The sequence below is a fragment of the Rhinolophus sinicus genome, chromosome 6, assembly GCF_057876585.1.
Source record: "Rhinolophus sinicus isolate RSI-liver-muscle chromosome 6, RSI-T2T, whole genome shotgun sequence".
Lineage (NCBI taxonomy): Eukaryota > Metazoa > Chordata > Mammalia > Chiroptera > Rhinolophidae > Rhinolophus > Rhinolophus sinicus.
In genome coordinates this window covers 27,727,381-27,744,687 of record NC_142506.1, presented here as the reverse complement: position 1 = coordinate 27,744,687, position 17,307 = coordinate 27,727,381, and the positions used below count along the sequence as shown (strand labels likewise).

Genomic DNA, 17,307 nt, shown 5'->3' with positions numbered 1-17,307 from the left:
TAATTCAGATATGATGTATCTTCTTTTCCAATTTTAATTGGAAAATATTTTAAAATATATTAGTCTACTGAACCTTTATATGTTAAAAAATTATCTTCTTAAATAGTATTAGGAAGTAATTGCAAAAAGCCTCAGTAATGGCAAACTAAAGTTTCAGATTTACTGAGGAAGGCTACTATTAATACTTTCGACCAAGATGGAGTAAGAGGGAATGGACTTAACTTCTTACCTCAAACAGCAAAAATGGACAAATAAATGAAATAATTGTTTCAATAACACTGGATATCAGGCAACTAAGGACAGTAATTACTAAGACAAAGGAAACAAATGAGTTGAACCCTATCATTGCCCTTACCTACCACTGTTTCTTGCAAACAGCACAGGGGGAGAGAACCCAGATAAAGCCTATGTGGAGTCCTTGAGTTAAGGAAATAGAGCTGAGAGTTCAGGGAGACCAAAGTGACTAGAATTCACATGCATACTACTGGAAAGAGTATGCAGAGAGAACACTGCAGAGATCTGTGGAGGGTCCCTCTCAAGTGTTTAGCTGAGTATTGATCATTGCCTGAATATAGGAGTCTACCCAAGTCTGAAGAAACAACTATCCAAAAGGATTGGTACCTAATAATAGTGATTTTTTTTTCAGTGATATTGGAAAATACCACGTTTCTAGGGATATTGTGTCAAGTACACAGAAGTGTCTGACCTCAGTAGTGGAGAATAATCAGCCCTTTTCTGAACATAGTATCACATTAAAACGTCTTAAAAGCGAGACTTGAAAGGGTCAAATGTTTCTAAGTAAGACAACTACATGCAGAAGAAATCTCAAGAATACTTACAGATATACAGAAATATTCTGTACATCAATGTACAATTCACAATGGCTTGTGTCTAATAAAAGAATACCAGGCAGGCAAAAAGGAAACAAAAATGACCTTTAAAAAGTGTATAAATCAATCAAAACTAAACAAGAACTGGTACAGATATTATAATTAGTACACAAGGGAATTAAACAGTTATAGAAGTATATTCTACATGTTCAAAATGGTAAGTAGAGACACGGAAGATAAAAACGGATCTAAATCAAACATTTAGAAATGCAAACTACAACATCTGAAATGAAAACATAATGGATGGGATTAACAACATTAAATATTGCAGCGAAAAACATTAGTGAACTTGAAGATACAGCAATAGAAACTATCCAAAATAAAGCATAAATAGAAAAGAGGATTGAAAAACACAACAGAAGGAAATACTCTCCAATTTATTTTGAGGCCAATATTATCCAGATACCAAAGCCTGACAAACAGATCACAAGGAAAGAAAACTGCAGACGAATATCCATCATGACGATAAACACAGAAGTCTTCAACAAAATATGAGTAAATTGAATCCAGCAATATGTAAAAAGGACACCATTAAGAAGGTGATAAGATGAGCCACAGATTGGGAGGAAATATTTGCAAATCATATATTTGACAAAAGACTTGTACCTACAGTATATAAAGAACGCTTAAAACTCAATAAGAAGACAAATAATGCAATCAAAATGTGAGCAAAAATTTGAATAATTATTTCACTGAAGAAGATACATGGATGGCAAATAAGCACCTGAAAGGATGCCCAACATCGTTAGTCATTGGTGAAATGCAAATTATAGCTATAGTGAGATTATCACTTCACATCTATTATAATGAATATAATAAAGAAAAAAAGACAGACAATAGGAAATTTTGGCAAGGATATTGAGAAGTTGGAACCCTCATATATTTGCCAATGAAAATGTGACATTGTATAGCTCTTTGGAAAACAGTTTGGTGGTTTGTTAAACATTAAAAATAAGTTTACCGCAGGACCCAGTAATTCACTCATCGGTATATACCCTTGTAAAATGAAAGTGAATATCCGCTCAAAGACTTGTACATGAATGTTTACAGCATCATTATTCATAATAGTTCAATGTGGATGTAGTCCAAATATCCATCAACTGGCAAATAGATACATAAAAATGTGATATTCATACAGTAAATTACTATAAATAACTGGGAACAAAGTTTTACAACGTGGTTGAACCTCAAGAATATTATGCTACAAAGTGCCGGATTCAAAAGCCGTTGTGTGATTCCATTTATATATCATACAGAAAAGATAAATCTCTAGAGATGGTAGATTAATAGGTGTCTGGTGGGGGGTAGGAGTGGAGAGTCACTGCAGGTTGATGTACAGAATCTTTTTGAAATGATGGAAATGTTCCAAACTTGGATTGTAGTGACATTTACACAATTCTTAAAATTTACTAAAAATTATTGAATTGTTCACTCAAATTTCTTATAAATTATATTTAATTAAAATACAACGATAAAACTACGGAAGAGATAGAACCTCAATTACAGAGATTTTAATACTCTTCCCTTAAATAATCATAGAACAAGTATACAGAAAATCAATAATACTGTAGAAGACTTGGAACAACACTATCAACCAACTTGACCTAATTAACATTTATAAAGCATTACACACAACAACAGCAAAATGTACATTCTTTACAAGTGCATTCAGAACATTTACCAAGGTAGACCATTTCCTGGCCAAATAATCTCATTAAATTTAAAAGGATTCAAGTAATGCAAAGTTTGTTATCTAACCACAGTAGAATTAAATTAGAAATCAATAACAGAAACATCTCTTGAAAATCTTCAAATAGGTAGAAGCTAAATAACACACTTCTAAATAACCATGAGTCAAAGAAGTTAAAAGGGAAATTAAAATGTATTTTGAACTGAATGAAATGAAAACAACATATCAAAATTCATGGGATGCAAACAAAACAGAACTTAGAAGGAAATTAATAACAGTGAACACATATATTAAAAAAAAGTCTCAAATCAGTGACCTATTTTCAACTTAACAAAACATAAAAAAGAGAGCAAATTAAATCTAAATTAAATAAAAGACAAGGAGTAATAAAAGTCAGAACAGAAATCAATGAAATAAAAACAGAAAAGCAATCAAGAAAATTATTGAAACCAAAGATTGTGGTTTCAATAAAATTGATAACTTTTAGGAATAATGATCAGTAAATAAAGAGAGAAGACAGGAATTACCAATATCGGGAAATGGACAGCTGACATCACTACAGACTCTATAAATATAAAAAGGATAGTAAGGGACAATTATGAATAAGTTTATGCTGATGTATTTGACAATTTAGATGAAATAGAAAATTGCCTTGAAAGAGAGAAACTAGAGGCTCACTAAAGAAGAAATAACTTTAATAGCCATATATATATATACATGTACGTATATACATGTAAGAAATTGAACGTGTGGTTAAAAACTTCCCCATAAAGAAAATACAAGATCCAGGAGACTTCACCAATGAAGCTACCAAACAGTTAAGGAAGATATAATAACTACAATAATGACTATACTCTTCCGGAAAATTGTAAAGGTGGGAATATTTCCCAAGTCATTTGATGACGCAAATATTATCCAGATACCACTACCTGACAAAGATAGTAAAAGAAAGAAATCTATAGACCGTATAGAAATTTTAGCCAATTTAGCAAATTGAATTTAGAATGATTTAGCAAATTGAACCCTACAATACAGAAAGGGTAATATAGTGTAACCAATTGGGGTTTTTCCCAGGAATGCAATGTTTAACTTTTGAAAATCAATGTAATGTTATTCACCATATTAAATTAAAATGGGAAAACAAATCATTATCTCAAGAGATTCAGAAAAAGCATTTGGCAAAATCCAGGTAAATCTAAACAAACTCTGAAAGAACAAAATGATATTCTATGCATATAAACAAATGTATAGAGAGAGTTCTTTTTTTCTAACATAGTGTCCTATCATAATTCCGTGCACTCTGTTTTTTACTTTTTATCTCTATTCTTTAATGGTTACTATTGAAATTATAACCTGTGCACTTAACAAGGTAACATTAACATCTCTACCTTTTTTTCCAAGCCATGTAATATAAAAAATTTTAAATCTGACTCATACCCTCACCCCTATCATTTAACCTATTTCTACTAGAATTTTACCTCTCCCTCCAAATTGGTAATTATTATAATTATTGTCATTGTGTTCATTCCTGATGGAATGTTTAGCTATACGAGTATATAAAATTCTAGAATGACTTTTATTTTCTCTCAGCACGCTGACCATGTTATTCTAATATCTGGTTTCCAACTTTGCAAAAAAATCTCCATTTATTTAAATTTTCTTTCATTTGTTAACAGTTGTTATGAGTTGAATTGTGTGCTCCCCTTCCCTTCTCCCCCCAAAAATGTATTAGGTTGGTACAAAAGTAATTGCTGTTTAAAAGTTTAAAAATAACTTCAAACACCACAATTACTTTTGCACCAACCTAATATATTGCAGTCCTAAACCCCAGTGCCTTGGGATGTGACATTATTTGGAAATAGAATCTTTACAGAGGTAATCAGGTTTTCATTTTTGAGATAATTAGGGTAGGCCTTAATCCAGTATGACTGGTGTCCTTATATAAAGTGGAAATTTAGACACAGATGGACATACACAGAGGGAAGACAATATGAAGACATTCAGGCAGAAGATGGCAGACGAGTGATGCATCTCCAAGTGAAAGAAGGCCAAGCATTGAGGACAAACACCAGAAGCTAGAAGAGACAAGGAAGGATTCTATCCTAGAGTGATCAAAAAGAGTATGGTACTTTTGACACCCTAAGTTTGGACATCTGCCCTCCAGAATGTGAGACAATAACTTTATGTTGTTCTAACCTATCCAGTTTTTGGTGCTTAATTAATTACAGTAGCCCTAGGAAACTAATACAGCAGTGTTTTGTGGTTTGGGGCATACATGTTTTACACATTTTTTGTTATATGTAATTCTAGATATTTCATGTGTTTAGATATTCTTGTAAATGATAGTGGTTTTGACATTAATTTTCCAATTATTCATTGCTGTTCTCTAAGAAATAAAATCCCTTTTTGTGTGTTGACTCTGTAGCCTGCAATTTGCTAAATTCACTTGTTAGTCCTAAATTTTTATAGTTTCCCTAAGATTTTAAATTTCATGGTCTTGTTACTTCTTGTTTTCTAATCTGTATAGCTTTCATTTACTTTCCTTGCTGTATTTTCTGTCATGCAAGTACAGTTTTGAACAGAAGGGGTTGGAGTAGACAACCTTGGCTTAATTCTTTGTCTTAGGGGAAATGCATTACTAGCTGTAAGATTTTTGTAGATGCCTTTTATAAATTTGAGGATTTTATAATGGATGGGTATTAAACTTTTTCAAATGATTTTTCTACATCTATTGAAATAATTTTAAACTTGCCTGCATAAGTGGAAGTACTCCATTATACATAAAGTAAAACTAGAGAGAAAAATCAAATTTACCACCCGTGAAAGACATTTCTATACAATTCTTTCTCAATCATCGCTAGGTCAAGCAAACAAAACTTTAGGGAAGACACAGAAGAATCAAACTGCGCAATTAACAAGTTTAATCTCATAGTCAAATAAACAACTCTACAGCTATCAATTCATAGTCCTTTGTTATATCCATGAAACATTTGTAAGAATTATTAATATACTATTCAATAATTCATTTTTTGACAAATTTCAAGTAATTGACATAATATAGGCTATTTCTTCAACTAGTGTGTTACTATATCAATTTTTAAAAAATGGTAAGTTACATTCATGTGTTTGAAAATTTTAAAAAGATACTTCTACTCGAATGAACATTTTTTTAAAGATCTATTATTTCTGCAATTGTCATGCATTATTCATTCAGTGATATCTTAGATTTAATGATGTGTGGCAAATATAAACTCAAGAAAAAATCTAGGACTGAACTTCAGTAAATATATTACATGTAAATGTTTGAGTTATGCAAAGAAGTATTTAGAGGGGGAATGCTTATGTTAATAAAGATAAAAGGCTGAAAATTATGGTATACTCATCCAGTTTAAGAGTTTAGGAAAACAATAGTGAAATAAATTCAAAGTAGAAGGAAAGAAATCATAAAAATAAGAGCAGAAATCATTAAAATGAGAAATAAATTTCTAAATGATAGGATTATGGAGCCAAAAAGTCAATCCTTTGAAATGAATAACAAAATAAACCTTTAGGGATATTTATTCAGGGAATAAAAAGAAGGTACAGTATTCAAGTGGAGACATAATCGATATATCAGAAAATAAATACATAAGACAAAATTCTGATTATTGTAGTAAACCTTCAAAAATTTAGAAAGAGTGAAAAATCCTTATAACTTAATAAACCTTGACTCAATATGTCATTCTACACATACTGAAAATTGGAATAAGTAATTGAAAGTATTCCCACAAAAGAAACACCAGACCATGGTAGTTTGGGATGGGTTCCATCAAAATTTCAAAGAACAGATATTTTTATAATTTTACACAAATTCTCCCAGAGAATTTTAAAAAAGATGAATTCTCAATAATTTGTTGGGTCAGTGTAACCTTGATTTTAAGAAACGGAACTGAATAGGCCAGAATCACTTGTAAATAAAAACGCAAAATCCTTAATGAAATATCACTGAATTTGCTGAGACATTTTATCATAAATACATGTTAAGAGACCTTCCTCAACTTCATAAAATGTAACTTCAGCAGATACAGTTTTTAATGGGGAAATATTGGAAACATTCTGTTTAAAATCATAATTTAAAAAGGAATGTAAATTTTCTCTGCTTATTTCCAGCATTGTGTTTTAAGTATAGAAAGACAAGAAAAACAAAACAGGCATTAAGATTGGTAAGAAAGATTGTCTACATAGAAAAATACAAATTAAATTACCATACATTTATTAGAAGTAAAAGAAAAGAGAGAGAAAGAGACAGACTTTAACAAGGTGGTAGGTTACCATTATTTTATAATAAAATTGTATTTCTGTATATGAGAAATTCAGTTAGAAAAATGTAGTTTTAACAGTATTTCTTGTAGCAGTGGCAGTTATAAAATACAAAGGATAATCCAACAAATGTGGAAAATTTGGCCAAAATTAAAATTTTCCAGTAATTTAACTGGTAAGAATGCCATGCTAGTGGTTAATAAAACAATGCTATAAGACATACGAAATTTCTCTAAATTGGTGTTAAAATCAAAATCAAAATCCTGATAGGATGTTTATGTGCAATTTGATAGTCTAATCTAAAATTGATATGGAAGAGCAAAGGGGAAAGATCCAAGATATGAAGAATTTGCATTACAATATGTAATGTTGTAATAACAAAAACCATGAGTTATTGGTTTATGGATAGACAGCCTGTGCAAGGAAAAATAAAATAGAGTACCAAACAGATGCTAGCAGATAGGATACATTTATTTATCACAGAGGTGATATTACAGGTCATTGGGGAAAGGTGGAAATATTTAATGAAGAATGCTGAGATGCGTTGTCCATATGGAAAAAGGGAAGTTGAATCATTTCTTATACCATATATAAACTCACTCATTTTCAAGATGGATGAGGATGTAAATGCTAAAAGCAAAATTTAAACTTTCAGTAGAGAATATAAGAGACTATCTCTCTGATCATAAGCTCAGGAAAAATTTCTTAAACAAGACACTGAAAATACTACTTTGAAAAAGAAGATCAGTACATTCAATGACATTAAACTTAAGTTCCTGAATTCATCAGAATATGAAATAGCTAGATACAAATAGCAAATAATTGCAATATACTTAACCTCTATAGAATTAATAGCAAAATAGATAAAGACTTCCATCCAGAGAGTAATCAATAAGATTTGAAAAGAAGAAACATTTACAAACCACACATAACCCCAACCCCCATGCGTGCAAACACACACACACACACACACACACACACACACACACACGACCACTCACAAAGTCTGATAAAATGAACTTCATTTTTTGCTGGTGTCATTATTATTTTACACCAGAGGCAGATCTGATTCTTGACCAATACCAAAAGTATGTAATATTTATGCTCTGTAGTGTACCTGGCATATTAAACTAATCATTACCCTGTTCCTGAGTATTTGCAAGGTAAGTAACAATTCTTAAATCTCTCATTAGCTTCATCTGTTATCCCTTCTCTCTTCCCCAGTCTGTTTAGAGTACATGTCCTAATTCTAGAAACCTTTGTACTTTGCCCAGTCTGTTGGGATGTTGTCAGATAATTGTAGTTTCTATATCAATTGGGGCTATAAGAGCCTCAGATTTGATTGGGACTCAAGTTTTATGATATAAGGATTTAGAAGGAAAACAGTGCATTCACTCATTGGGACCACATGATCAAATCAGACAGGTTTCTTCTACCTATTAAAAGCAGAAAAATAAGAATATAGTTCCTGACAAAGAAGACTTTCCCTTTCCCAACGGAGCAGATTAAAACAATAAACAAAAATAGAAAAATGTGTACAGGAGAACTAACTCTGGGTGGTGAACATACAATGCAATATATAGATGATGTATTACAGAACTGTACACTTGAAGCCTATATAATTTTACTAACCAATGTCACCCCAATAAACTTTAATAAAATTAAAAAAAGAAAAAAGTGTATAGGGTATTTTTAATATCGGCGGGCATTCCTAGAACATTTCAATATTACTACTTTAGATACACGTGTGAGCTCTGTTTTATAAACCTCCAGGAAAGCATTTATTTTCTGATAACTGAGTTTAGTCTGTTTAATGAATAATATATAGTGTAAGTAGACAAAAGTAGTCATTTTTTGAAATAGCAACATTTCATTTATTATTAAGGAAGGGAAAATGCTTTAATACAATTAGGATTCTATTGTATAGTGTGCCTATTGCTGAAACACATGTAGAGAAAAGATATTAAAAAACGAAGTATAACATTTTTATTTATATATGTGATATATTTCCTAATTAAGTGCAAAGACATAATCTGCTTTAGCCATCAAAGTTCTACTTCATTCAGTTCAATGCTGTTTTTGCCGAAGCATGATTAACATTCTAAATTTTTTCTTACAGATTTGTTTTGCTATAAAAACACACACATGGACCTCTTGAATTATAATAATATTTACTGTTCTGTTTTAGACTATTTCTTAGAAAACAACGCAATTCAAAATTTAGATGTATTTGTCAGTTTGTGGATGATTTCTTTCTCATTTTCTTCCCAAAGTAATAGAGAAACAGCTAAACTAATAGTAAAAGAAGAATGTTCAAGATATCTTAAATTATGTTTCTCTCCAGGAATATAAAAAATAAATAATTGGGTATACTTTGTCATTGAATTTATTAGTTATGTAAATTAGGAAAAGACATGTGAATGTTTTTGAAATAACATGTTTGTGTTTTGAAATTTACCTAGACTTAAGTGCCTTGGTCTAAAAGCATCTAAAACTGACTTAGCTTTTTGTCCAGTAGATTTTTATCAATCAGCATGAAATCACTTACACGACTTTCCTTCTCTCTATATTTCTTACTCCTTTCAAAATCCTTTCATTTGTTTTTCAGATTGGTGAGGTGTTTTTTTTCTCCTTAGGAATCAGCAATTTTAATTATTGTGTCGTTTGTTTCTTAGGGTCAAAGAGAATAAGTGATAGTGAAGTCTCTGACTATGACTGTGATGATGGAATTGGTGTAGTATCAGGTAAGAATGTCTGGATTATTTTATAGTACTAAGAAGGACGTGTAATTCATCATTATTTACCGATAGATAAATATATAGATAGATAAATAAAATGAGAAAGTAATAACTTGCCTCCTTGTGTTAGATTGTTAGATTGAGTGTTCCTATTGTTCCTAAGTGAATATAAGTTTTCTATTTTAACCTACTAAATAATGATTTCACTATAAATTTGAGGCATAATATTGTATAATTGAAACCTACTGCACTAACAGTGTGGGAAAAAAAAAAATCCTTTTGACATCACCATCCTACCCAAAATGTCAAATATTTTAATGAGCTTTTTAAAAATTTTTTTCATTGTTCTTATATTGATTAAGTATCAAGTACTGCTACATTTTGAAATTATGGTATTGTCATTTAAAATATTTGCTAATTTATGATTATAAATTACCTGATGATTTAAAATTTAGGTAAGTAGCCATTTAAAAAAATAAATTCTGAAAAAAGGTTTATATATATGCACATTATGCTTTTAATATAAAAAATGTTTTTCTTCTTCTTGAAAATTAATTAGTCTAACAAATTTTAAGTGTATGACTAATTTTACCTTGAACAAAATATGTTCTGTTGTATGTAAAACATGCTACAGCTGCATCGATGATTGATAAAAATTTTTGTTTGACAATTTTTGTTAGAGTTGGATCAATTAGCGTGCTATAGGGTACTACTTTTTAAAAACCCAGTGACTATCTTTTAGCCTTTATTTTTTTGTACTAAGGGTGAACAATGTATTAATATACTCAGACTACAAAAAATAATTTTCATGTTTTATGGTTTGTGAATTAAACCTCAATAAAGTGGTTTTGAAAAATATTTTCCATGGTCTTTTACTTGGAGATCACTACAATTTTTTTTGCTATTTGTATTCTTTTCCTTTGATAATTGACTTTTCCACTTTTTCTCTTTACTAAATATCTAGTGACATCAGGTGTTCTTTATCCAAAGTATTTTCCTTCAGGTCATTAAAGTTCTTCATCTTTATGCTATTTCTGGCACATCTAAATTCTTTCGTCTTTAAAGGATGGAAAAATATGATTTTATTATTTTTCCATTCTTTTAAAGGAATTATATATTTTGAAAAAACTTTATAGGAATCTTTCATTATTTGGGTTAATACAGCCTGCTGGAATTTTTTTTTTTCTACTACAGAATAGTATTTAGAAAGATTGTGTAATTCAAAATGTTTATCCTGAGCTCATTGTTTTTCAACATCATGACAGATCATTCTTTCTTGTTTCAACATTATTATTTTTGCCTATGTAGAGACTGTATAGTGAATCATTTAATAATCCATTGAGAAAAGACTGTTGTGTAATATTCTATATTTTGCTATTTTGAAATATCGTGTTATTTTGCGACATAATTTTTCATCATATACTACTATACTTTAATAATATATTTGAAAGATAACATTTCAGAAATTACAATACCATAATCCTGATTTTGATCATAGAAAGTATACGGAGATAGAAGACTTGAACTTTTAGGATTCTGTCACTATTAGAAATTTGAAACCATCTCTATATTCTTTCTATGAATATCAAATCAGGAGTATGGTATTGTAGTTTCTGAAATGTTATCTTTCATAGGCTCAAAACTTTATTAAATGATGCACCAATTACACTTACGTAAGTATCATAACTAAGACTAAACATCTGTTGATTCTGCTATTAATTTTTTTACATTTTCTTTTATGTCCTCTTTGTTTAAAGCTCCATCATTAAAACTAGTTTCAATAGAGAATAAATTCTTCAATCAGTAGCTTATCAAATAATGACTACAGGATCAAGTAAATAATTCTGTATTCTCTGTGCAATTGTTCTTAAGGCATTTCAAATGCAAATTACATATGTACATTACACAGTACCACCTATCCTCCTCCCCAGATGTTAACTAGCATTTTAAGGAAATAGTAAAAGTCAGTATACCTGCAAATCTGTTAATACTTTGTTGCCCATATGCAGAGATTTGTTGCCAATTGCAGACTGCATATCTGTCAAATTTACAGCATCAGTTATAACCATTCATAACCCTTTTCTAACCTAATATGTCAGTCTTTCCTCAAAAGTGAACAGTTTTGGCTGCTTTATTCAATTTGTCCAGGTTTACAAAGCAGATGTCTTGAAAATTAACTATTCTAGAAGTAATATTTTCCGTGTACTCTTTATTTTATTAATTCTGATTAACTTGTCAGAAGTAATTTTGACATTTGCATTGCTAATATTATTCTTCAACATAAATTGAAATTTTGACTGACATTTAAGTTTCTCAGGGAAGCAATTCCAGCCATGGATTTTTGCTGCCCGCCTGCCACCCCCCACCAACGTATACTGAGTAAGGGAAATGGGAATAGTTATAAACCAACTATTCTTTGAACCAGTTGATTTACCCTACAATGTGAATAAATGGAATACATATATAATATTAATCAAAGCCACATAGAATTTTAGTAGTAGTTACCAGCCTGACCTAAAACAATATACAAATGTAAAAACTTATTTTCCATTGGAAAGGTACAGAGATGTTTTGATAATTAGCTCTTCGATAAAAGTCACTTATAATCTTCTGATTTCCTAAGTCAATTATTTCTTTCCATTGCTAATTTTTTAATCACTCACGAGTAGAGTTTTACATTATTAATCATGAATATTGTCTTAAAACTCTATTTCTTTTTAATCATCACGTGACCGCATTATTTATATTTTCTTGTAGTAACTCTTCCTCCTTTTCTCAATAGTCTCACTTAAACTCCGTAGTCAAATCTATTTTCTCTGTATATGTATTCTATATATACTATAAATGACTCTTAAATTTTTATCAACGGTCCTAATGCCTTTCCAAAGATTCTTTCCCATATACGTAATTGTGTGCCTGCCTGTACACCTGAAATACTATTATCTCCCTATCTCCAACCTGGTAAACCTTGTAATATGCCTCTTAGTCATTGTGGCATACTCTTAACTTCCTGATGGACTTATCAAAAATTAAGACTCATTTATTTCTTCCTTTTTTTTTTTTGCTCCTATATGTAATTATAAAATGTTAAAATGTTATTGATTCATATTAGAGTGTCCTAGACTCCATCCTTGGGCTTAGAATTCTCTATCTACACTCACTCCCCTGGTGATCTCCTCTATTTCAAGTCCCATGTTTTTAAATACCTTCTGTTTGCTAAGACTCCCAAATGTCCAGTCAACACCACTTATTTGTATTCTAATTTTTATTTTCTACTATCCACTTGACATCTCCACGTGGAAATGTGCTCGATTATCTTCAACCTAATATGTCCAAGATTAAACTCCTGATCTTTCCCACCAAACCATGTCTTTTGATGGCAACTCCATTCTTTTATTTATTTGAATTAAAATTTTAGATTTGTTCTTGTCCCTTTCTCCTCTTCTTATGCCCAACATCTAACCTTTCACAAAATCATCCTGATGGCTCTAACCTATAAAATATATGCAGAATCGAACTGCTTTCCATCATCTCCATTACTGTTATCCTGATTCAAACCACTGTTACCTCTTGCCCGATTTATTGTCCTGTCTCCTTTCAGTCTATTCTCAGCATAGCAATCAAAGTCATCCTATTTAAGGAAAAGATAGATCATGTCCAATTTCTGCTGAAAATCCTCTGATGGGTTAAAATCACTCAGATTAAAAGCCCAAAATCTTTATGATAAAATACAAGGCCCTGCATCATCTTTCTTCTTTCCCCAAATTTCTGATTTCTTCTCTGCATCACTTGCTCCACTCCAAGCACCCTTTCTCGTTGCTGTTCTGTGAACCTGTCCCATCCGCTCCTATTTTGGGACCTTTCTACTTGTCTTTGCACTCTCCTCTCTGTTTATCCAATAGGCAAAACATTTCACTCCTTCAAATCTTTCTGAAGTGTCAACATCTCAGTGATATTGATACATATATATATATATAATTTATCCCCTGACCACCCTATATAAGATAGCAAATGCCCCCCTATTCTGATGTTTTTTTATCTCCCTTTGCCTTGTTATAATTTCCTCATAGCACCTAATCACATTCAAATATACATAATGATATATTGAGCTTTTAATTGTCTCTGTCACTCTTCAACTAATGTTTAAGCTCCACAAAGGCAAGGCTTTTTGTTTTGCTCATTGTAGCACATAAAGTAACATCTGAATGCATATACACATAAATATTTGTTGAATGAGTGAATATATTGATTCTTTCTGTGTAGTTTGTTGCCATTAATAAGTGTCATATTCCAAAGTTGTATCACTAGCTACATGTGGCTATTAAATTAAAATTGATTTAAAATAAATACATTAAAAAATTCAGTTCTTTAGCCAGATTTCAAGTGCTCAATAGTCATATATGTCCAGTGGCTACTGATAAAAATGAACTGGCATCTTACGATGTTTAACCATAGAGCTGGGAGGACTATGGGTGGAGCTGGGCCCCTTGTTGATTCTCTGGTCCTGCCTTCCTGTTGGACTTTGTGGTAACTACTGGGGGAGGGATGTGTATGCATAGAATAGCCATCTTGGAACCGGGGCTATTCTTCTTCACATGGGCAGCCGGTTGGAGCCCAGCGTTGGAGGTGTGCTTTTCCGCACTGCAGTGGTGGTGGTTTTTGCTTCTTTTTCCTTTTCCCGAATAAACTGCTCTTTTGGTGGATTTTCAGGCGAGTTAGTTTTGCCAGTCGACACTACCATATTGGACATTTCTATCATTTCAGAGAGTTCTGTTGGACAATGCAGTTCTAAGTTTTAGAAGAGCCATTAATCTTGCTGCAATCTCTCTAACATTTAGTTTGAATTGTATACTGCTGTCAGTGTCATCTTCCTAAATTATTACTTAAATCACAAGTAATTAGAACACAGTGGGAGCATTAGAGTCAGGTAGATCCTGTTTTAAATCCCAGCCCTAGTATGATACTTAGTGTAAATTTCAGTTTCTTAGCTGTAAAATGGGGATAAAACCTTGTGTGCAGAGTTGCTTCTATTACATAGTCTACGTATTCCTGAAAGAAAACTGTGCTCTGCAAAACCATGGGCTGAAAACAACATGGTGTCTAGGAAAAAAAAGTTTAGATAAGACCTTTCAAAACCCATGTAGCTTTGTAATCAACACATTGAAAATACAAGCACAATTCAAAAGTCGTGTTAAGTTTTAAGCATGGGACTTTACATATAGGACTTTAAAATAAAATGAAAATATCTCTGGAAGGAATATATCTAGATGGAAAGGAGGATAAGTCTGGAACGTTAGGGTGTCAAGGGAATACAAACACCAGGAAGAGCCCATGCAGTAAGTACCTCTAAGCAGAGCTTGGGACCACTGTGAGCCAAGAGGAAGAACGTGGGTTGCACAAGCATCATATATAGTTCTGTTATTTCTCTGGTTTGCTGCATCCAGCTGTGTCAGAGTGCTTTGAATTCAGCTGCTATTATTTGGTAGTTATATTGGACACTGTTGGTTCCCCATCCATATCCTCTTTACCTCAGCTGGTTCATTCGTCCCCAGCTACTGTGAATGTTGGTTGCTAACTACTCACAGCTGCCCTCTTCTCCAGAGAATTGGCCTTAGACAAAGAAAAACCACATCACACAGGAGGTTTATCACCTCACCTACTTCCCTCTGGCAGTCTTCAGCCAGTGACTGGCTGACACAGGAGTACTGAAGTCCAGGCCCTTGCCTCAAATTCAAAGCAATTCTGGTGCAATTTGTGTTTGAGAGCCTCCAATGGGATCAGGGTGAGACCACATCTTGGCTCAGTTTCTTCTCGCGTCCTCTTCTGCTCTTGTAATTCCTTTCTCCTGAGAGCGCGCCTTTCGTTATTCATGTGTGCCTGAATCTTTAGCTCCTGCTCTGTTTCTAGGGAATCCTACCTAAAATAATGCTGGAAAACATTAACATGTTTTGAAAAATATGAACCAATACTTTTTCTGAGTTTATTTCTGAAACAGGTGTTGAAGCAGAACACTTCATAGAGTACCTGGCAAAATTCCTGGCAGAATTCCTAGTAAAAGGCCAGTTAATAGTAGCCATGATGAGCATGATGAAGATGGTGGTGGTGGTAATATCACTTTCTGCCCAGGAATTTTCAGGCTCTTTCCATTACAAACCTCATGACATTTTAGTTATACACAACTTGAATCAAACTTAACCGTTGGTGCTTATTTCCCCACTGCTGCCCCACATTGAATTGCTGTTTTTCTACCAGCTTAGAATTCCTTCTACTTTTCTCCCTCTCTGTTAAATGTCAGTCCCTTTCTAGGACTCATTTGAGTAATATCACTTCTAATATATTGTTGTCTAAGTGTCACAAATCACTGGGCTATTTCCCTCCTCCAATTTGTCATATTTTTATTCTCAGACTTCTATTTTATCTCAGCCCTGTCAAACACTATAAGAAAAGCAGCTTGCATAGGTACTTCAAATAGTATTTAGAATGCTTTCTAATACTGTTCATCTCTTAAGGAAATAACTATAGACTTTTAGGAACTTTTGTGAAGTTCATAATTTAAATATTTAACTGTTGAGAAGTAGTTGAAGGTCTCCTAGATCATTGAAGAGATGGAAATGTTTTTAGAATAAACTTGATTGTTTTATTGAAGATAATTAATTGTATGTATAAATATTACTCTGCCTCCCACAGTGCCTTGGACATTGCAGCTATCTATGTATTTGAATGTTTGTCATTCCTTTTTATGTGTTTATAAAATATTACTTTGTCTTAGTATGCTTTATTCATAATGTTTACATTTAATGTATGCAAAGCCTTTCAACTTCACCAATATTTTATGTTTTTCAGTAAAGTACAAAATATAAAAGAACTTACAGTGTAGGTAGCTATAATCTTAATCTTTTCACCTTTAGATTATCAACACAATGGTCGAGATCTTCAAAGCTCAACACTATCAGTGCCAGAACAAGTAATGTCATCAAACCATTGTTCACCATCAGGGTCTCCTCACCGAGTAGATGTCATAGGAAGGACTAGATCATGGTCACCTAGTGTCCCTCCTCCGCAAAGGTAAGATGGCACACACATTTTATTTATAGGATGCTATTATTAGGTCGGTGCAAAAGTCATTGCGGTTTAAAAAGTTAAAAATAATTGTAAAAACCGCAATGACTTTTGCACCAACCTAATACAAGCCTGTTTATCATAAAGTATCATTAATGATCTCTAAAGATAATAAATTCTTGTGGAAAACAGTTACTTAAGGAAAAACAAAGATGCTGCTCAATAACCTGTATAATGAGAGTAATATCAAATATAGGCTACTTTATAACTTTGGGTAAGAGTTCAAAGTTACAAAGAAGATCCAGTTTTGAATCACATATCAATAGAACCAACTAGCTATACTCACGAATGATATAAATTCTGATAATTTAAGACACAGGAAAAAATAAACATCTGATAGTGCTTTAACATTAGGAACAGTCATACAAAGAATAAAAAGGCAGGTATAGGTAGTGGGAGGCTCAGAAAATCTAACTCCAGGTCTGATACCTAGTGGAAAACTTTGATCAATCCAGTTAAGTACAGAAAGGCTTAATGGAGTAAGAGCCATGGAAATAATATGTTTGCTAATAAAAAAATATGTTCATTATTCACATTGTATATAGTTGAAATGTTAATGAAATTTGAACTC

General features: G+C 32.1%; 1 protein-coding gene across 49 annotated transcripts in view; it reads left to right on the top strand.

Moving 5' to 3' along the window:
• The window catches only part of RIMS2 (regulating synaptic membrane exocytosis 2), a 594,048-nt gene that overhangs the window by 354,372 nt on the left and 222,369 nt on the right, over window positions 1-17,307 (top strand). For all 49 annotated transcript variants that reach the window (XM_088799000.1, XM_074316856.2, XM_074316855.2 and 46 more), the window contains 2 exons: window positions 9,555-9,623; window positions 16,526-16,682. In XM_088799000.1, the coding sequence (XP_088655126.1) occupies window positions 9,555-9,623; window positions 16,526-16,682 (226 nt within the window). The remainder of the gene's footprint in view (window positions 1-9,554; window positions 9,624-16,525; window positions 16,683-17,307) is intronic.